This window comes from Lutra lutra, chromosome 2 (assembly GCF_902655055.1).
Source record: "Lutra lutra chromosome 2, mLutLut1.2, whole genome shotgun sequence".
In the NCBI taxonomy this organism is placed as follows: Eukaryota; Metazoa; Chordata; class Mammalia; order Carnivora; family Mustelidae; genus Lutra; species Lutra lutra.
In genome coordinates, this window is record NC_062279.1 from 100,524,696 (window position 1) to 100,547,979 (window position 23,284).

General features: G+C 38.7%; 1 protein-coding gene across 1 annotated transcript; it reads right to left on the bottom strand.

Moving 5' to 3' along the window:
* Positions 1-6,021: 6,021 nt before the first annotated feature.
* Positions 6,022-22,809, bottom strand: LOC125093205 (alcohol dehydrogenase 6-like). Its single transcript, XM_047718058.1, has 10 exons — positions 22,779-22,809; positions 20,780-20,881; positions 19,012-19,153; positions 14,820-14,907; positions 14,738-14,762; positions 14,491-14,703; positions 13,071-13,331; positions 11,724-11,856; positions 6,902-7,040; positions 6,022-6,046 (listed from the first exon to the last, which is right to left on the bottom strand). The coding sequence occupies exons 1-10, from the start codon at positions 22,794-22,796 to the stop codon at positions 6,022-6,024; spliced, it is 1,146 nt and encodes a 381-aa protein (XP_047574014.1). The 5' UTR covers positions 22,797-22,809.
* Positions 22,810-23,284: the final 475 nt, after the last annotated feature.

Genomic DNA, 23,284 nt, shown 5'->3' on the forward strand with positions numbered 1-23,284 from the left:
TCTGTCAGTCATTAGTTAAGGGCTGCTCGGGGGAGGTATAAATTCTCTGGAATTTCTGGCTTGCCTAACCTGAAACTGGGCAGAGAAACCTTCTGCTATTTTGGCAAAAGCCCTCAGGCATGGGAATCCTGATCCTGGCAGCTGGAAGCCAACAGTGCACAAGGAAAGTGGTAAGGTCCCAAGGATCTGGATGAAGCCCTGAGGGCAGCAGCCCCAGGAGCCGTCCATGTCAATCATAACTACATCTGTTGGTTTTAGTCCCAAAGTTTTTCTCTCGTCCATTTTAATACACAATTTTTCCAATTGTTCTTCCTACTTCTGGTCTCTCTCCTATCCACAGGATCCTCCACAGTGCTGCCAAAGTAATGCTTTTCTGAAACACGGGTTTTAAACATGCTAGTTGTTGGGGTGCTGGGTGGTTCAGTCAGTTAAGCACTTATCTGCCTTTGGCTCTGGTCATGATCCTGAGGTTCTGGGATTAAGCCCTGCGTCGCACTCCCTGTTCAGCTGGACGGGTCCTTCTCCCTCTGCCTTTGCCCCTGCTCGGGCTCTCTTGCTTGCTCACTCTTAAATAAATAAATAAAATCTTAAAAAACCAAAAACATAACATGCCATTTGTTTCCTTGGACCGCTTTTATGTCAATGCTTGGTTTCTGGGGTGAAATTCTTCCTTCTCATCACTGCTCTGTCCAGTCACACCTCTCTCCCACCGTCTCATATACACCATCTCTCAAGGGAGGGAATCTCAAGCCTCCTCCCATGATAGACCGTACTCTTTTACCACCTTGAACTCCTGTTCGTGCTTTTATCTAGGCTTTCAGTACTTGTTTTCTACTTGGAAAAATCAAGTATTACCTGTCAAGGTTCAGCTCAAAGGTGATGGTGGCATTTTCTCTAGTCTCTCCCAGGCAAGACTAATTTTTTCCTCCTATTTCTTGATTGCATATTCCTCTGCATAATGGTTATTAAATTGTATGTTTTTTTAAAAAAGATTTTTAATATCATTTTATTGCATTGACCAGGTTATTTTCTATAAAACGTTCTCACCCAAAGATTAGTTAGCAACAACAAATGTAGAAAAGAAGCATGGTATTGTGGCCAACACACTTTTTTACTTCCTCTTCCTATCAGTCCTTAGAAAAAGAGATAAGAAGGCGAAGTAGGAAGTGAAAGAGGAAAGGTTACAGGTTTTGGTACTCTCTCTCTCTCTCTCTATATATATATATGTAAACATATAATGTATTATTTGTTTCAGGGGTAGTGGTCTGTGATTCAACAGTCTTACACAATTCACAGCACTCACCATAGCACATATCCTCCCCAATGTCCATCATCCAGCCAACCCATCCCTCCTACCCTCTCCACTCCAGCAACCTTCAGTTGGTTTCCTGGGATTAAGAGTGTCTTATGGTTTGTCTCCCTCTCTGGTTTCGACTTATTTTATTTTCCCCTCCCTTCCCTGTGATCCTCTGCCTTGTTTCTCAAATTCCTCGTATCAGTAAGATCATATGATAATTGTCTTTCTCTGATTAACTTATTTTGTTTAGTGTAATACCCTCTAGTTCTATCCATGCAAATTCTATCTAAAAAGTTCTATCTTGCAAATGGCAAGCTTTCTTTTTTGATGGTTGCATAATATTCCATTGTATATATATACCACATCTTCTTTATCCATTCACCTGTTGATGGACATCTAGGTTCTTTCCATAGTTTGGCTATTAGGACATTGCTACTATAAACATTGGGGTGCACGTGCCCCTTCAGATGACTACATTTGTATCTTTAGGGTAAATACCCAGTAGTGCGATTGCTGGGTCATAAGGTAGCTCTATTTTCAAGTTTTGGAGGAACCTCCATACTGTTTTCCAGAGTGGCTGCAGCAGCTTGCATTCCCACCAACAGTATGGGAGGATTCCCCTTTTCCACATCCTTGCCAACATTTGTTGTTTCCTGATTGTTAATTTTAGCCATTCTGACTGGTTTGAGGTGTATTGTATTTCCTTGATGCTGAGTGATGTGGAGCACTTTTTCATGTGTCTGTTGGCCATTCATATGTCGTCTTTGGAGAAATGTCTGTTCATGTCTTCTGCCCATTTCTTGATTGGATTATTTGTTCTTTGTGTGTTGAGTTTGATAAGTTCTTTATAGATTTGGGATACTAGCCCTTTATCTGATATGTCATTTGTAAATATCTTCTTCCATTCTGTTGGTTGTCTTTCAGTTTTGTCGACTATTTCCTTTGTTGTGCAAAAGCTTTTTATCTTGATAAAGTCCCAATAGTTCATTTTTGCCCTTGCTTCCCTTTCCTTTAGTGATGTTTCTAGGAAGAAGTTGCTGTGTTGAGGTCGAAGAGATTGCTGCCTGTGTTCTCCTCAAGGATTTTGATGGGTTCCTACCTCACATTTGGGTCTTTCATCCATTTTGAGTCTATTTTTGTGTGTGGTGTAAGGAAATGGTCCAGTTTCATTCTGCATGTGGCTGTCCAATTTTCCCAACACCACTTGTTGAAGAGACCGTCTCTTTTCCATTGGACATTCTTTCCTGCTTTGTTGAAGATGAGTTGACCATAGAGTTGAGGGTCTATTTCTGGGGTCTCTATTCTGTTCCGTTGATCTATGTGTCTGTTTTTGTGCCAGTACCATACTGTCTTGATGATGACAGCTTTGTAATAGAGCCTGAAGTCTGGAATTGTGATGCCGCCAGCTTTGGTTTTCTTTTTCAATGTTCCTCTGTTATGATTAGGGGTCTTTTCTGGTTCCATATAAATTTTAGGATTATTTGTTCCATTTCTTTGAAAAAAGTTGATAGTATTTTAATAGGGAATGCATTAAATGTGTAGATTGGTCTAGGTAGCATAGACATTCTCACAATATTTGTTCTTCTAATTCATGAGCATGGAATGTTTTTCCATTAGAAAAATATTTTTATTTATTTGGGAGAGAGAGAAAGCATGAGCAGTGGGAGGAGCAGAGGGAGAGGGATAAGCAGACTCTGTATTGAGTGTGGAGCTCAACATGGGGCTCTCTCCCATGACCCTGAGATCATGACCCAGCCAAAATCAAGAGTTGGAGTCTTAACCAACTGAGCCACCCAAATGCCCCTAAATTGTGGTTTAATTGTTAGCATATCTCTCTTCTAGACATCAAGCTGTACCAGGCATTTTTATGTCTCTAAAACCATGTACATTTACTGAAGAAATGTTTGTTGTATGAATAAATGATTAGTTAAGTGACTATCAGTGTGCCTCAAAAAGGCAAAGAAAAGCTAGTGAATTTCTTCAGTATCTTGTTAGTTGTGGTTGGTTATCTAGAGTAAGAATGTCAGTGAGAAATGAGGGGGAGCGATATAATTCTTCTGAAATTATATTGTAGGTTAGTATCAAATACTCTGCTGGAGAGAATTCTAGTGTTACCTTACAACATTTATTAAGAAATTGAGGTTCATGTATAGGGTATGAAAACATTTCAGCAGTTTGTGCCAACACCAGTGTAGCCTTCCTTGTAACTATGCAGGAGCATATGGTTATCACTTGCAACTTGTCATGGAACATTAATTATCAGTAGTGTTGTAATTGGGCATCTGGATGCATATCATGTGTTAATAGAAGGCTTCTGTTGTATGGACACACTTTAATTATTGTTTGAGTGATAGCTTAGAATGTGATTATTTTTGTTTTAAGGTCAAAGTCTAAAAATTCTCTTTTTAAAAAAATATTTATTTATTTATTTGAAAGAGGGGGTGAGGAGCAGAGGGAGAGGGAAAGAATCTTAAGCAGACTCCCCACTGAGCATGGAGCCTGATGCAGGGCTTGATCCCATGACCCTGAAACCATGACCTGAGCTGGAATCAAGAGTTGGATGACCAACCAACTGTGCCATCCAGGCACCCCAAAGCTCTGAAAATTCTCAAGGTTTCTCATTATACAGGCAAGAGGTGTGGACTGTAGTTCTCCCTGAAGGCTAGAATCCCACTGTAGGTCTGGGACTAGAGATCCATAAACTGCCCTATGAGAGTGACTGTCCAGGGAAGTGCAGCACCCAAGAATTTTGCTGTGTGATTGGAACAGGACATTTAAATGTGGCCGACGTGGTAGGGTTTAGACCCGAATCCCAGAACTCAGAGTCTATTCACAGAAAGTTTATGGCGCCAATGTTAGGAGTCCGGTGTAGCCTCCACGTGAGCAATGGCAGTGAAGGAGTAGGTAGTGACGTGGATAGTCACCAGTACTTGTGTAATACTTTTGGACATGTACAACAGAAAGAAAGAAAATCTGCATTTTTGCAGATTAGAGAGGATTTCACAATAAGGTATAATATAAAGAGACATTCAAAGTAGCTTCAAGAATTGGGCTTTATTAGAGCAAGGAATATGGACTCTGTTTACAGTCAAACATTTTGGACAGACTCAGACTTTGCATGAACTGAAGATTCCTCCAACATCTCACTGTTAGTAAGGTTAATTTGGGAGGCAGAGCAGGAGGACACCATAGCTGCCCTCTGGGAAGAGGAGAGCACAGCAGTGTGTTGACACGGAATTCCAGTTCAGACTTGGGAAGATGGTGAAGAGTCATCCCAAGGCCGAGTGAATAGGTTTGTTAGCACCCATCCCCTCCATCTGCAGGGAGCAGGTACCCTGAAGGAAAGGCAAGATGTCCACCTCATGATGCTTACTCTGTTTGGAAAGCAGGGTCTCATAAGAGTCCCTTGACATCATGTGATAACCATGATATCCTATCAGAGAGAGATACTAAGGATGTAGCCCACCTTCCTGACCAATCTTAAATCATGAAGCTAGTGGGTTTAGGATTTTTAAAAAATGGTATTTTATTTCCTGGTCTCTCAAGGTCTCCTGATGTGCAGGCTCCTGTCTAATTCAGTGGTTCCAAATCTAGGGAAGCCCAGGCTGGGGCAGAAGAGACTTGAACTAGGAAGGGAGCTCCTGTTGTGTGTATGGTGGGGAGAGAGTTGGGAAAGAGACTGTATCTAGGAGATAGGAAAGGAAGTCCTGTCCCAAGAGGACTGATAATCCTGGTCCTAGGAGAATTAAGAAGGGGTTTAGGCAGGGTGTCAGGGAGCCAGGGTAGAGGGATTGGATGCCACCAACCATTACTGGATCTTGGGTTCTCCCTCATCCACTTCCTGGGGAAAGAATCTGTAAGACACATTAGGAAGGCCCTACACAATTACCCCCTTTCTGTGGAGAGCGGAATAAAAACTAGTTTTGTTGTTTAATACCACAACTATCTCTCAGGAAGTGTGGATCCTGATAAATAACAAGATTCTCCCCAGCCCACTCCTCCCTCCACCCCGTCTTTTTTTTCCTGTGGAATCCCTAGATAACTTAGTTATAAGGTCAGGTAATTTGAACTGCTGAGGACTAAACTGTCCTGGACAATTGAAGAAGAACTTGAAATTTCTTTGACTAGAGAGAAGAGGGGAGTGCCATAGATATAAGTGATGGCTTAAGGCTAGGTTATATAAGATGAAATACCATTAGAAGTTTCTCTGAGGAGAGTTATATTAAGATTGAAATACTTAATGTTCAATGGGGATTTATTTAAGTTGATGTAATGAAGACCACCACCACCTTCCATCAGCTTGCTTTAGCCTAAATGTTTTATAAACTCATGAATGGTGAGTTTTGTTTTTTTGGTGTGAAATGAGCGGAGATTCCTGGGGTGGGAGAGAAAAAATATTCAAGGAAACATGGGCCGTGAGGTGGAGATGAAAGTGGGAGTATCTTGGGGTGACTTGTTTAAAGGGTCTGGAATTGGGTGATTCAGATCAAACTTAATTTAGCTCTCAAGGGGAGGATGTTACTGGGGGACATTGGGTCACATAAGAACAATGATGAGGGTAGTGAGGGTAGGTAGAAGCCAGCTATGAGCCTGCTGCTGAATGTATCTGAGGCAAGAAATTACAAACAGCGTTGTGTGGATAATTCTTCTAGACCGCGAAAATGACGCAGAGCACAATCTAGTTGATGAAAGAAGCTGCAGATCCTGGTTATATCGCTTTGTCCTTAAAGTAGCAGGATACAGCGGATACTGGGGGAAAAAGTTGAAATGTTTCTAAAACATCTGTTTTCGATTTCAATTTTTTAACTTTGTACACAAGTAAGTTAGATTCTCTTAGGTGAGCTGAAAATGGGCAGATTAAATTAGTTGTGAGATCTTTCAAAATGGCATGAAACTCCAAGGGTAAAGGGATGCAGGGGTGCCTGGGTGGTTCAGTGGGTTAAGCCTCTGCCTTCAGATCAGGTTACGATCTCAGGGTCCTGGGATCGAGCCCCGCATCGGGCTCTTTGCTCAGTGAGGAGCCTGCTTCCCTTCCTTTCTCTCTCTGCCTGCCTCTCTGCCTACTTGTGATCTCTCTCTCTCTCTCTCTCTGTAAAATAAATAAATAAAATCTAAAAAAAAAAAAAAAAAAGAATAGGGACACAGGCTTAGTCTCTTGTGGGGAATACCAGTGCCCCAATTTATGACTGGTGTCTGGTTTGTGGGCCAAAGATAGACATCAGAATTTAGAATTCTGAAGATAATTTCCCCTTTGATATAAACAAAAACAATAGTGGCCTCTTTATAAACTATGAACTTGAACTTGGGCTAGAATTTTGTGAGCTAACTTCACTAGATAATCTGTCATGTAAAAAAAAAAAAAGAAACCCACTAGATTGTAAATTAAATGCTATTGGTACGGGTAGGTGAACACTCAAGTATTTTTAGGCTTACATATTTCATAAACTGGGAATAAAATAAAATATAAAGCAGAAGGAAATGTTTTACAAATTCCTGAAACCTTAAATTCCAGCCCTTACTTCCTGTTTACTGCCTCCCCCAGTCCCCACACTTCTATTTCTTGGTCCCAAACACTCAGACATAAAAATTATGTGAGCAACTTGCCATTTTCCAGTTCTCATTAATTCAACTGCTTCATTGATTTTATCCAGATTCAGAGTGTGAGTAATTAGTGGATCTAGATTAAATTTCTTTGCCATGTAATCAGAAACCAGTTTAGGGATGCTCTCTCTGCTTTTCCAGCCTGGAAATACACAGATAAACAATAGATTTTATGTATGAGACTCATCATACAGGAAAGGCAATAAAAGGTAACTGCTGGAGGTCCTGGCTTTGAGGAAATCTAAGAATTTCCCATTAATTATCTCAGTCATCCCGGGAATGACTCTCCCAACCATACACCTATGGAGAAGGCTTTTCTGTTGAAGAAGACCTCTGATATTAAGAGGAGGATTTACTCAATGCAAGTAGAACATGGATCTCATCTTAGATGTTCTTGGTGTCAGGTTATACTATTTGGGGAGCTGTAAATCCATATCTAATGTATAACAAAGACCAAAGTCTTGGGAATTGTGAAAGGAAGTAGTGCAAATGTTGTGTGTGTGTGTGTGTGTGTGTGTGTGTGTGTGTGTGTGTGTGTGTTTTGATCTGCAGCTTTCTGAAAAAGCCAAATATCTTATCATCATGGCAGTGATTTCAGTCAAGCTTTGAGGAAAAGAATTCGTGCAAAGCAAAGTAAGGATGTGATGTGCTTTATGGAACTAAGAGTTGCACAGGGAAAGAGGGGGTCAGTTAAGGTAATGTAAGCTTGCCGTTCTCTTTTCTTTCTCATGATTTTCAAAAATCATGAGATTCAAGAATCATGATTTTCATGAGATGCAAAAATCATGATTTTCAAGAAAATACTACCTTTATATTTAGCATTTATACATCCTTATATTTAGTATATTTAGTATACATCCTTATATTTAGTATTGTGCTAAGTAACATGCCTGCTGGGGCACAACCCAGAATTGGGTGGCCTGCTCATTCCTGGAAAGAGTGAGTGTAGTGTAATGGTGCAGGGAAGCAGCAGTGTCAGAAGCAGCTTATCCTGTGACAGGATCTTGGCAGTTACTTACTTTTCTTGATTCCATCCTGGGCTGGGTTCTCTAACCTTCCTACTTATTCTCAAAACTACCTAAAACTTCATTCTCTGTTAAGTTGGCTTCTGTTATATGTGATCAATTCTTAACTATTCCTCTATTCATGACACAAATGGCTAGTGTATTTTTTTCTATTTGTTTTTATCATTTTTAAAAAAAATTGAGATGTAATTAACATGTAACAATCGGTTTTGGGCATACAACATAATGATTCAGTGCCTGTATATATTATGAAATGATCACTACTAACCTATTTAACATCCCTCACTGTACACAATTACAAATTTTTTTATTTCTTGTGATGACAACTTTGAAGATCTGTTCTTAGTTATTATCTTGTGCTTGGTTATCTATAAAGCATTTTCATATCTATATGAGAAATACTTCCAGTTGCTTTTTAAACAAGGAAAGGGTCCAAGACCATACACTAGGTGAGGAAGTGTTTCTCACAATGGCTTTGTGCTTCATTGTGTACATTATAGGAGTTTTAGCCTCCTGGACAACACTGTCCCTCCCACTTTCTAAATTTTTTGAGGTAAAACTGACATACAGTATTGGTTTCAGTTGTACAACATAGTGATTTGACATCTATATACACTGTGAAATGGTTACCCCAAGTCTAGTTACTATATACTGCCTTACAAAGTTAATATGCTATTATTGACTATATTCTGCATGTAATGCATTATATCACCAGGACTTACTCATTTTATAACTGGAAGGTTGTACTTCATAACCCCCTTTACCCATTTTGCACCCCCAATCTTCATCCCCTCTGATAACCACAAATCTATTCTCCGTATCTATGAGTCTGGGTTTTGCTTTGTTTCATTTGTCATGTGGTATTTGTTTTTTTCTCTCTGACTTATTTCACTTAGCAAAATAGCCTCAAGGTTCATACTTGATATTGCAAATGTCAAGATTTCATTCCTTTTTTGGCTGAACAGCATTTTATCATATATATATATATATATATATATATATATATATATATATATATATATATATATCTTTATGCATCCATTTACCGACAGGCACTTAGGTTGTTTCCATATCTCAGCTATTGTAAATAATGCTGCAATGAATATAAGTGTGTCTGTATCTTTTTTGTTGGTGTTTTCATTGCTGTATCATATGGTAGTTCTATTTTAATTTTTTGAGGACCCTCTCTACTGTTTTCCACAGTGGCTACACTAATTTACATTCCCACCAGCAGTGCCACGAGGGTTCCCTTTCTTCCCCATCCTTGTGAACACTTGTTATTTTTGTCTTTTTGACACTAGCCATTCTGACTCGTGTGAGCTGGTATCTCATTGTGGTTTTGATTTTCATTTCTCTGATGATGAGTGATATTGAGCATCTTTTCATGTTCCTGTTGGCCAGCTGTGTGTCTCCAGTGGAAAAAATGTGTATTTAGTTCCTCTCCCATTTTTTTTTTTAATGGAATTGCTTGATTTTTTGTTACTGAGTTGTATAAGTTCTTTATAAATTTTGGATATTATTATCAGGCATATGATTTGCAAATATTTCCTCCTATTCAGTATGTGTGTATGCAGCCTTTAGGCTGAAAACAGGAAAATGCTGGACTGCTTGTACTTGCCAGTTTCAGTCAGGGGCAAGGGAGCATTGCAACCGCCCATGCTCACAGACTTTAGCTAGGTACCAGGAGAACTCCATTCATGATTTCCTGCCCCAGAGAGGGAACAGGGGATGACTAAAACCACTTGTGCCCTCTGGCCTCACTGAGTGCCATGGGAGTGTGCTGTATCCAAGCTTGCTTACCTATGCTAGCAGTTTTGTGGAGAGTACAACAATGGCATCGGCTAGTACCTCCATCCCTGGGGAGCTTCTCATCTGGCCCCTGCCCTTCCAGCTGATGATCCCAGATTAGCAAATGTATCTCCCTCACATATAGTTTAGACAGTTTTCAATCTGCTGATGTTTCATTGGGTCTTGGGGTGAGCAAGACCATACATGAGCCTTCTAAGAGAGGAATCTCAGTTTCCTATAGCACTTGGGACCCCCACCTAATGTCAGCCTTGGTGGGTTTTCCAAGCCAGACATTCTGGGGTCTCATCTCATCCTTGTGCAAATCTCAGGGGCCAGGGTGCCTGTTGTAGGGCACCAATCTTTTGCTCTTCTGGAACAAGCGCCTATCTGCTGAGATCCATCCTTATTGTGTATCACTGAAGCAGGGGTGGGGTTTTTGTAAGACCATGTCTCTGCATCTTCTCCCCATGGCAATATGATCCTTTTATCCTTTGTCGTATAGAGCATTTCATCTAGTTTTCAGTTTTTAGATCTCTTCCAGAGGGAAGTGATCCATGTGTGGCTGTAGTCTTGGTGTGTCTGTGGGAGGGGATGAGTTTAGGATCTCCCTATACTGCCATCTTGTATCCTCCCTTTCTTAAATATTGTCATTATTTGAAAACTATTGACCCAGAGGATTATACTGTCTGTGGAAGGTAGGATTCATTTAATAATAGCTATATGAATGCTTAAGTGGCCAGTGAAATAGTTTATGGGAATTATTTAAAATACTGGTGATCTTATTTTATAAGAGTTAGCTGAGTATGTGTATTTGGAATCAATAGTTTTCATCTATAAAAGGGGAATAATGCAGTGGCTATATCCAATTATTACAAATGGAAGAACTGAAATTTATAATTTAAACTGGATTATTTATGTATTCGTTTGTTTGCTTTTGCTAGCCCTGCCATTTATCTACTCTTCATAAATGAATTGGGTAAGATAAGAGACTATGGACTCTGAAAAACAATCTGAGAATTTTGAAGGGGTGGGGGGTGGGAGGTTGGGGGCATCAGGTGGTGGGTATTGTAGAGGGCACGGATTGCATGGAGCACTGGGTGTGGTGCAAAAATAATGAATACTGTTATGCTGAAAAAATAAAAAAAATTAAAAAAAAATGAATTGGGTAAGACTCTTAGTGTCTATAACAATACATTGCCATAGCTAATTTGGAGACCACAGATAGCTCACTGGTCCAAATAATTCAGATAGCTCCTAATCCTTATCTCTTCTGCCCCCAAATTCAGATTGTCCCAAATCTCTGGATAAAACATTTCTTCTTAAATAATAGATTACTTGCTTATGAGGCCAGAATCCTAAGCAGATTTATTTAGTTTTCTACTTTCTTAATTTTCTCAATAAACTACTCTTTTAAAGTCTATTAGAATGCAAGTTCTAGAACAGGCTTAAAAAATGGAAAATCAAAGGATTCTATGAAAAAAATTTTTTTCTGGAATAATTCTCATTTGCTTTTTATTGGTAGTATTTCTTTTCAGTCACTAATCCATTATGTTTAATATCTTTGAGTTGATATAAGGCTTCCGTTAGTCGAACAGTAGTTCAGTATATTCTTCAAAGAATCTCACTTGGCAGATATATAATTCAATTGAAGTATAGTTATTGATCACAATATTGCCTTTTCTTTTCAACTTATAATTTGTATTAAACTTTGGATATCGGTTTCTTTATTAATCAACAAAAAGCTTACCAAGAAGTAACTGTAAGTTTCCATAAAATTAAAAAAGTAACTGTACACATCAAATATCCATCTCCCTATCTTGGATATTTTTGTGTTGAAACAAAAACTGTAATCTAAAGTTCTTGTTTTATTTCCTTCTTCAGCATTTATGACACATTTCTCTACTTATCACCTCTAAAAACCTCATGCATTTCCCTTCTAAATGCATTTAGAAGGGGTGGACATCAAAACCTAAAACTTCATGCGTTTCCCCTCTCCCCTGTTTCATCCATACCTCCAAAAATGGTTCCCTTCAAAGAACGTCCTGAAAGAAACAATAAGCCACTGATGTTGAGACGCACGCCTGCCAAGAACCCAACAATCACACAGACCCCGTGGTTCTCGTGGCAGGAGGCCAGGGCAGCTTCCTGTTGTGAAGCAATGCAAGACAATGCAAGAGTTAAAAGATGTACTTGAGAGTTGGACCTAATTTCAGATGAACTGCTAAATGGTCTGTGATCTTTTCTGATGCTGCATGACCTCATTTGAAATAACATTTGTCTCACAGGGATTTACTGAAACGACATTGCACTCAGCCTAGTATAATACCTGGCACTTTAAGACTTAGTAAATGGAAATTAAAAAATGAAAATACTAAACACACCTGTGGTGGTAACAACAGCAGCAATGATAGTAATAATTTTTATGAGAACCATTACTAATATGGGTGATTTGTTAGAATTGACTTTTTCTTTTAGACATTGATGAGTACAGCTGGAGAGTTGTGTAACATCTTGTATTAACCAAGTGATAAACAGACATGTTCCCATTAGTTATTTTCAAAGGCTGTTTCTCAGAGCAAGACTATCTGTGAGAAAGACTGTGAGAAAGATTTGGCTATACATTTTTACACACGAGGGAGTTCATGTGTAGTGAGGAATGAAAACATTTTGTAAGCTGAGGAAAGCACTGAGATTGAAAGAGACGGTGATTGGGTTTTCATACAGCTAACTAGAACACAGAGTCATGCAATTCAATAGTATGTTATTTCTACAAATCCTCAAGGAAAGCATCAGATTGTGAAGTAACTCCCTCTACATTTATATTCTTATATAAACCATGTTCAGCTGGAAAAACAACTACTGCTTGCTTCACTTTTGAAATGAATCCATCTAATCAAATTGGCTAATATTTTCTTTGGAAGCTTACTCAGATCTATCATGAAAGACTGCTCAAAGTGCAAAGCTCATTCCTTTATATGGTGGTTAATCCAGTACTACCCTTCTCTTTCTTAAATCTTCTGGCTTGGAATTTGTAGTTACCAGGTTGTTGTTTATGAAATAATTCAGTGAGAATTCTTTACAAAGCTTTTCTGTACTGCCTGTTGGAGGTTGTCTTCTTATTTGAAGGAATGGTATGATGGAAGAGAGGGAGAAATCTCAGTATGGGAGTTCAGTGTTGGAGTAGTGAATAGATTTGTGGGAGTGGACAGAGGATACCAGCTGGGATGTCATGGGGCACAAGGAAAATTTAATAATTTAGAGGAAAAGTGGAGGGAATTTTAGAATTTTCATTCAATTAAAATCTAAACTTACGACGGGCAGAAATATTGGTTATTTTCCCTCGGGAAAAAATCACATACCACAGTTTCTGGATTTCCGATGACCTCAAAGCAAAATTCCACACCAGCACCTGTCATATCAAGCAAAACTTCTTGGATGGGCTTCTTGAAGTCCTGTGGGTTGATGCACTCAGTGGCACCCACTTCCTTTGCCTTCTCAAATTTATCTTTGTTGATGTCCACCCCAATGATCCTGGCTGCTCCTGCTGCTTTAGAGCCTATGATCACAGACAGGCCAACTCCTCCAAGGCCAAACACCACACATGTGGAGCCTGGGGTCACCTAAGCACACGAAGGCAGAAAACAAAAGCAAAGGGGACATGTGTCTTGACTCAGTTGGAAAGACCCAAGTCTGTATATACTTTTTATGAGATATAAGCAAAGGACATTTTCAGATAAAACTCATTGTAACTGAGAGTTTTAGTTTCTGAGGGTATTTCTAGATGTGGAATACTGTTTGCTAGAGGAGCAAAGAACTGCCTGTAAATACAATTTTAAGTTCTGGGAGTTAACATGAGAAGAAGCAGTTTAATGAAATTTCATTGAATCTTAAGACTTACTTAACAGAATATTTGTTTGATTCCAGTTATTTTTGAGTTTTTAAAAACCATCCTCATCTATCTTCCTGTAGCCCTTCCTTTCTCTTTTCCTTTGGAAAACTTTGCATCCCTTAAAATGTCAATGCCATATGAAGCAAAGGCTTATTTTTTGGGGGGTCCAAAATGAGACTAATTCAAATAGAACCCCTTCTGTCCTATTTCTCTACGATTGGGACTAACAGACTTTGGGGGAAAACAAAGTAATGAAATTCAACAGCTATTTACAAAAGGTAGCTGGGAAGGTTTGGGGGATGTCTCAGAAACAGTAGTTCCCACTACTGAGTAGTTCCCATTCAGTCAGAGTGGGATTACATGACCAATTTGTCTTATATAGCGGTATTTCCTCCGCCACCTGGTCTTTTTACTATCCTTTTATTTTTATGAGCACTTGACTTTCCCCTGATACATTGTACAACAGAATAGCAGCTCAGTGAATTTTGTTAGCTGCGAAATGTCAGCACCTGGAGCAGTGAATGATTCCATAAGTGTTTGTTGAATAAAAACAAAACAAAACAAAACAAAACAAAACAAAAAGGATGAACTGGAATGTGGAAGAACACAGTAATTTTGCAACTGTTTTATGTTTAATGCCCAGGAATTCCTGGTATCTCCACTTGTGACTGTCATCCAGACTTGATTTGCTACTTACCACTGACCAAAAGGGAATGGGAAAGATATTGAAGGGGGTGAGAGGATGACCAGACAGTAAGGAACTCAGGGATGTTTAGAGGGAGGTCTGTGATTCTTCCTCAGGTTGTATGGTTAAACATGCCCAGATGCATGAGGATTTTCATCTCCATCGACCAAGAATTCCGTTCATACCTGGTATAAATGCTCCTCACCTTGGCAGTATTGATTGCAGCACCATACCCAGTGGAAAAACCACAGCTCACTAGGCATACTTTCTCCAGAGGAGCAACTGCATCAATCTTGGCAACCGAGATTTCTTGTATCACTGTATATTCAGAGAAGGTGCTTGTATTTGCAAAGTGATACACTGGCTTTCCCTTGCAGGCAAACCTACTGGTACCATCAGACATCAGGCTGGACTCTGTCTGTTATAGACAAAAACAAAACAGAACACAATACCAAATTTTTCTTTTGAATTAGAAAGCTCAGTTTCCTTCTAAGGAAATTGAATTTTTCAAAAAGAATATTAGTAAAAACTTACTTGGTTTGTATACAAAAATTACCCCCAGGATTAAGGCAAGAGGCACATTCTCCACACTGCGGTAGAAAGAGTGTGATAACTTTATCTCCTAAAGAAGAAAAGCATTTATTAGGTTATTATTTTTCTAGGTAAAGAGATAGCTGGCTCAGGACTTCACCAACAAGACACCCAAGAAAATATGGTAACTGTGAATTATTTCTGCATTTAATGGTGCTCAGTTTTGTGGAAAATATCAAATACTTTTGAAAAGAGGGGATGTCTTCATCTGTGTCTAGCCCTGGGCTCAGCAACTGAATGTCAAGGAACTTGCCATCCTGTAAATTCCTCTTGAAGCCAAATGATTTTGTTATGTAGTCATTGAGCCAAGCCTTATTTTATATTTTCTACACAACTTCTGCTGTGAAGGATTGGATGTAAAATAGAATGGATTCTAGCTCAGAGAATAAGCAAAGAGTGTCTCTTTACTCTCCTCTGTGTTTTAAATCAGTCCTTCTTGGCGGTGAGACCAAAGGCAGGCAGCTTCCTCTAGTAATGTGTAAAGTATAAGAAAAAAATTAGAATAACTTGCTTGTAATGGACTTACTGACTTATAATCATACAACCGCATTATCTATTATTGTAGAGGAATTTGTTTCATGTTTTTAATTAAGAACACTTATAGGATTTGGACTTTTTAAATTTACTTTTAGTTTTTAAAAAGTATACATACATATGGCAGAACATTTAAATTTCAGAAAAATGTAGTTTATGTTCTTATCAATGGTATCTTTCAGAGATGTAACCCATTTCAAAATATAAAGGCTAACATATGGTTTACCCTCTTTGTAGGTCTTACTTTTTTACTTAACAATAGATCTTGGAGATTTAGTGATTTTTGTTTAATAGTTACATAGTTTTTCTGTCGTATAGATATATCATCATTTATTTAACCAGTTCTTTGGACACTGATAGACATTTAGCTTGTTTCCTAAACAGTCATGAAAAATAACAATGCAATGAATATTTTGTGCATACATGAGCTGTGTTAGGCAGAAATTTTAAAATGTGCCCCCCCAAGAGGTCCCATTCGAATCCCCAGAAACTGAATGTGTTATCATGCCCATGAATATGTTACAGGGAAAAGGGGGCTTTGCAGATGTAATTAAGTTTATTGAGCCTCTGACATGAAAATAGGGAGATCATCCTAGGTTATTTAGGTGGACCCAAAGTAATTACATGAGCCCTTGAAAGGAGACAAGAGGAGAAATCAGAAGAAGACAAAGTGATTGCAAGGTTGAGTAGGATTAGATATGCCAGTGCTGCCTTGAGACTGAAAGTGGGCAAAAGGGCCACATGAGAAGGAATGTGAGCAGCTTCAAGGAGCTGACAGTGGCCCTAGCCAACAGCTGCTCAGCTAAAGTTGAAGACGTCAGTTTTACAGCCTCCAGGAAATGCATACTGACAACAACTTGAATGAGCTTGGAAGTGGATTTTTCTCCAGAATCTCCAGATGAGAACCCAGCTGATCAACACCTTGATTTCAGCCTTGTGAACCCTAAGCAGAGAACTCAGTCAACCACCCAGACTTTGGACCCACAGAAACTGTGAGATAATAAAGTTGTTTTACTTTAAGCTGCTACATTTGTGGTGATTTTTTTTTTAACATCAGTAATAGAAAGCTAATACATGAGTATAGAACTATAGAATGACTTTCTAGAATTGGGAGTATTGGGTCCAAAATATACACATTTAAATGATGTTACATATTGCCAAATTCAGAGTTGTACAAACTTACTTTCTAGATAATAAGGTTTGAGGTAGCTATTTACCTGCACTCTGTCAGCCCTACATATTATCAGAATTTTAAACCTTTGCTTATTTGTTAGATAAACAGTGTTTTCCTCCTACATTGTTGGTGGGAATGTAAGCTGGTGTAACCACTCTGGAAAACAGTATGGAGTTCCTCAAAAAGTTGAAAATAGAACTACCCTACAACCCAGCAATCACACTACTGGGTATTTACCCTAAACATAAAATGGAGTGATCCAAAGGGGCACATGCATCCGAATGTTTATAGCAGCAATGTCCACAATAGCGAGACCATGGAAAGAGCCTAGATGTCCATCAATGGATGAATGGGTAAATGTATATATATACACAACAGATGTGGTGTATATATACAATGGAATACTATGGAGCCATCAAAAATTGAAATCTTGCCATTTGCAATGCTGTGGATGGGACTGAGGGTATTATGCTAAGCAAAATAAGTCAATCAGAGAAAGACAATTATCATACGATCTCTCTGATATGAGAAATTTGAGAGGCAGGGCAGGAGGTCATGTGGGGAAGGGAGGGAAAAATGAAACAAGATGGGACCAGGGAGGGAGATAAACCATAAGAGACTCGTAATCTCAGGGAACAAACTGAGGGTTGCTGGAGGGGTGGGGAAGAGATAGGGTGGCTGGGTGATGGACATTGGGAAGAGCATGTGCTATGGTGAGTGCTGTGAATTGTGTAAGACTGATGATTCACAAACCTGTACCCCTGAAACAAATAATACCTTATATGTTAGTTAAAAAAGCAAAAGCAAAAACACAAAACCAGTATTTTACCATTGTATTTTGTTTTAAACATTTTAAAATTTAAATTTGATTAATTCACATGTAATATATTATTGGTTTCAGAGGTATAGGCCTGTGATTCTTCAGTCTACATAATACCCAGTGCCCATTGTATTTTAAATTTTTATTCAGTATGTTTGAGGTTAGGCAGCTTTTCATGTGTATATATGTATTTTCTCCAAAAGAAATGTATATTTCCTTTGGCTATTTTTCTACTGGGCTGTTTTTAATCAAATGGCTTTTAAAAAATTCTTTATATATTAGGGGAATTTGCACATTGTCATATTTGTTGTTGATTTTTTTTTTTAAGATTTTATTTATTTATTTGACAGAGAGATCACAAATAGGCAGAGATGCAGGCAGAGAGAGAGAGAGAGAGAGAAGCAGGCTTCCTGCCGAGCAGAGAGCCTAATGAGGGGCTCGATCCCAGGACCCTGAGACCATGAACTGAGCCCAAGGCAGAGGCTTAACCCATGGAGCCACCCAGGTGACCTGGGGGTTATTTTTTATAAACAAAATTTTAAGAACTTTTTATGGTGTTAATTTAATCTATGTATTATTTCATATCTTCTAGATTTTTTGTGTTGATTAAAATTTCTTTCCTTTCCCTGAGGTTTTACAGTGTTCTCTTATGGTATTTTTTTCCTTTTTTTTAAAGACTCCATTTATTTATTTGAGAGAGAGAGAGAGAGAGCACAGAGGGAGAGGAAGGAGAAGCAGGCTCCCCACTGAGCAGAGAGCTGGGTGGGGAGGTTCCATCCCAGGACCCTGAGATCATGATCTGAGCTGAAGGCAGATGCTTAACCAACTGAGCCACCCAGGCGCCCCTCTCTCATGGCATTTTTTTATAGCATTTCTGCGGTTTCACTTTTCACATTTAATTCTTGGATTCATAATGCGTATTTTCTTGACATAAAGAATGTAATAGCAACTCAACTTACTTTTTCCCCAGATGACTATCCAGTTGTTTCAACATCATTTTCTGAGTAATCCACATTCTCCCCCTCAAATTTGAAAGCCAAACCAAACCAAACCCTGTGTTAAATTGGGTTTTGGAGAGGGTGGAGGGATGGGTGAGTAGGTATTAAGGTGGTGGGTATTAAGGAGGGCATGTATTGCATGGAGCACTGGGTGTGGTGACTAAACAATGAATTTTGGAACACTGAAAAAATAAAACAAAATAAAATTTAAATATTAAAAAAATTTTCTTTATATATTTGATCTAATTCTGGACTCCTTCCCTCTTTTGTTCCACTACTGTGTTCAACTATTTATTATATGCTTCATTTTAATAATTTTCAACAGTTTTCCTCAGTTTCCTTTTTTTATAAATTTTTGCCTCATTTGTACTTTATTTCAAGTTCAGTTTTAGTGCATTCTACTTGTTTTTATTAATATCAAAATAGGAATGCAAAGATACATTTAGTGTTTTTGTGTAACTTATAAATAATGATCCCTCCTTTCCTATGAAATGGGCAAATTTTCACATTTTGTTTCCAATTGAGCTTAACATTTAAGAGATGCTTGTTATTTTCCTGATGGGGGTTCCAAGTTGCTGCAATTTCTTAGCTCCCGGTGCTATTTCATACCTGTTTTCACTGTGCTCACTCCTTCTCCCACACTCTCAACTATTCCAGCTGCTTCATGGCCCATAATGACAGGATAACGGTTGTAAAAGGTTTTATTCTCCAACATTTTCATCTCTGAACCACAGAGTCCCGTGGCCACAATCTATATGGAAGACAAAGAGTAACATGGTTTTCTCAGTGTCAAACAAAGGTGTTTCAGAATTGTTAATTTTTTTTAATGTTTTTCTAAAAATTTAAATTCAATTAATTAACATATAATTTATTATTTGTTTCAGGGGTACAGGTCTGTGATTCATCAGTTTTATATAATACCCAGTGCTCATTACAACACATACCCTCCCCAATGTCCATCGCCCAATTACCCCATCCCCCTACCCAAATAAAAATCAGAGAAATACAAATCAAAACCACAATGAGATACCACCTCACACCAGTCAGAATGGCTAAAATGAACAAGTTAGGAAATGACAGATGTTAGCGAGGTTGTGGAGAAAGGGGAACCCTCCTATGCCATTTGTGGGAATGCAAGCTGGTGCAGCCACTCTGGAAAACAGCATGGAGGTTCCTCAAAAAGTTGAAAATAGAGATACTCTACAACCCAGCAATTGCACTACTGGGTCTTTACCCTAAAGATACAAATGTAGTGATCCAAGGGGCATGTGCACCCCAATGTTTATAGTAGCAATGTCCACAGTAGCCAAACTATGTAAAGAGTTTGGATGTCCATTGACATATGATTGGATAAAGAAGATGTGGTGTATATATACAATGGAATATTATGCAGCCATCAAACAATGAAATCTTACCATTTGCAATGATATGGTTGGAGCTAGAGGGTATTACACTAAGCAAAATAAGTCAGTCAGAGAAAGACAATTATAATATGTTCTCACTGATATGTGGAATTTAGGAAACAAGACAGAGGATCACCAGGGAAGAAAGGAATTGTTAATCTTTTAAAACTTTTTATGAGTTCGGTACACTGCATTAATATTAATGCATTTATTTCTTAGATTTAATTGTAGAGAGGGGTCAATAATAATTTGTTTAAAGCAATTCAGTGGTTTTCATTAGCTAATTTCAGAAGCAAAATGATGATTTAAGACTTACATAGGTTCAGAAAAGACATCTGTACAACTGTAGTGTACATCAGAGGTCTCATTTGTCCTTCATTGAAGCTTGTGGGTAGGAGTATGGAGGAGGAAGACCAATTATAGAAAAGAAATAATTGGAACACAGAAAAGCAAGAGATCTTTACTATTATAATTGAAGACTTAATTTATTTCATGGTGGAGGGGGCTTTAGAGTTGTATTAATCATACAATATGGTTTATGGGTAGAAGATTCTTTTAATTAGTAGTTAGTATTATAGTTGTAAATAAGTATCCTTTATGCATTTAGCCTATGCTATATCTTCCTAATCTTTTTTCTGGCTGGATTAAAAGACTGATGGAGCGACGTCTGCCTTTGGCTTGGGTCCTTGATCCCAGGGTTCTGGGATTGAGCCCTGCTTTGGGCTCCCTGCTCAGTGGGAAGTCTGCTTATCCCTCTCCCACTCCCCCTGCTTGTGTTCCCTCTCTCGCTGTCTCTCTCTCTCTCTGTCAATTAAATGAATAAATAAAATCTTAAAAAAAAAAAAAGACTGGTGGAAATGGAAAAGAAATAGCAGATTATGTAGTTTTATTTCTGAGTTGAGCATTGTGAAAAGAATGTGTAATTTACAGTTAATAGCTTTGATTTTTGGTGTGGAAATATGAATTTTTTTTACCTTTATGCGAACTTCCTTTGCCTTTGGTGGGGCAACTTCTACCTCCTCGATGGAAAATGGTGCACCAGGCTTCCAGAGTATGGCTGCTCTGCACCTAATGACCTGGGAAATAGAATATGGGGGCAGAAAGGGAAACTTCTTAGGCCTAGGAGCTGGGGAATTCCTATATTAATGAATATTAGAAGGTTTAGTTCAGTTCTACACTCAGAACTGAAAAAAAAATCATTGCTTAAATATATGCTTTATGTAGCTTCTAAATACCAATTCAGCTTTTCTTGTGCTATCAGTTTCTATATTCTAGTTATTTTCACAGTACTAATTATATAATGCTATACAACAAGAGGGTAGATGTCCTATTTTTGATGTTATCAAGAATGAAGTTGTCCAGTAGCTGTTTCAGCATGAGGATGGCATTTGCATTGTGGGAGTTTATGTGATCCTAGGTATGGAAGATAATCAGTTTTGGGGTAGAGGGGTCAATTATGGAGCAGGGAATACAGACCATTAGTTGTGGTAGTTCATCAAATGGTGGTGGTCACTGGCAGTCTAAGGTCAGAAAAGTTGTTGGTGACAAAGTAGTATTTAGGGGTTCTCATTTCAGCCTACCCCTATACTTGCTATAAAACCTCTTCCTATGTTGTTTTACATTTCTTTTTATAGATTCAACCACTACCTTTTTGGAGATGACTTTGACAGTCTGTATCTATAGATAAACTTGACCCTAAGCTTTAGACTTATTTATTCATCTCCTATTTGAGTGTCCTATAGAAACATTTAAATATGAACACACTAGGGGTGCCTGGGTGGCTCAATTGGTTGAGCGTCTGACTCTTGATTTCACCTCAGGTCATGATCTCAGGGTCCTGGGATCAACCCTGCGTTGGGCTCCATGCTCAGTGCAGAGTCTGCTTGAGATTCTCATTCCCCTCTCCCTCTGCTCCCCACTTCCACTTACTCTTTCTCAAATAAATAAATCTTTAGGAAAACAAAAACAAAACATGAACACATTATTTCTTTTTCCTTCCTTCTGTCCTCTTTTCACCTTCCGTTCCCTTTCCCCTCCTCCATGAGTGGAGGACACAACATATAATCTATTCCTCCCTCTGTATTCTCTGTTTCAATGAGTGGCCATGTAACCTATTCATTTATGTAGGAAAGAAACCTGGGAAGTATCCTTAGTTTATCTCTCTCCCTCAACCTCCACAATCTAACATTTTCTCGGAACTTTTTCCTTTTCTCTATTCTCGCCACCACTGTGTGGTCCACATCCTCATAGCCTTTCACCTAGCTTGAGTTCATAAATTTCAAATCCATCCTCTATGTTATTTGCCATCTGCACTATAATCCTGATCGTGCTAATCTTCTGCCTAAAAGTGATACTCTGATTGTTTATCAGGATCCATTGACATGATCTACGGGGCTCTCCATGATCTTCCAATCAGTCTCTCACACCTTTCCTCTGGTCACTTCCTGCCTTAGATTTTACCCTCCAAGCACAGGAAATATTCTGGAGATTCTTATGTGGGATATCTTTCTCGCTTCTATGTTGCTCCTCATGCTTTATCTGCCTGCACAACTGCCTTCTCCTGTACATGGCACATTCTTCTGCAGGCTTCCTCTTAGGTGTCACCGTCTCTGGGAAGCAATGCTAGGTTAGGAGCACTTTGTTCTCTCTTTTTCTACCCTTGCACACTCTTTTATAATGATTTTTATATAATTACTCTATCTCCCTGAGAGATCACTGAAAGAAGGGATGTCTCTGACTCTGGAAAGTTTGATATAGGACTTGATATATTGATTACTGAAGAAATGAAAAAATGAAGAAAGGCAAGTGCTTAAAAGGCAAAAATAAAAGGGAGTAGAGGAGCGATACTAAGATCAAGATAGTCTCCCACTTGGAAAAATAATAGATACTGTTTGGATGATGAGGTGTAGGTGAATAAGCAAGCACAGAAGCTGACACAACCATGACACAATATAAATAGAAGACTGTACTTACTTTCCCTGCAGTACTCATGCTGCCGGTTTTGGGGTTCTTCTCTCTGCAAATGAATGTATTGAGAAAGGAGAGATTCTGGCTACAGCTTTCACTGTGGGAAGGTTAGTATTACAATTAGTAATTGGTTAACCAAGAGGTTGGGTCATGAGTTTTTTTGTTTTGTTTTGTTTTTTTAAATAATAAGGCTATCATTATGCCCAATGCCTGGAAACTTAGATTTTTCCATTTCCTTGAGGGAGGTTTTCCTAAGTATAATCTAAATAGATTTAGCTCAGTGAAAGTACATAAAATGTGAAATTACACGAACTTCTTTTTTTTTTTTTTAAAGATTTTATTTATTATTTATTTGACAGATAGATCACAAGCAGGCAGAGAGGCAGGCAGAGAGAGAGGAGGAAGCAGGCTCCCTGCTGAGCAGAGAGCCCGATGCGGGGCTCGATCCCAGGACCCTGAGATCATGACCTGAGCCAAAGGCAGCGGCTTAACCCACTGAGCCACCCAGGAGC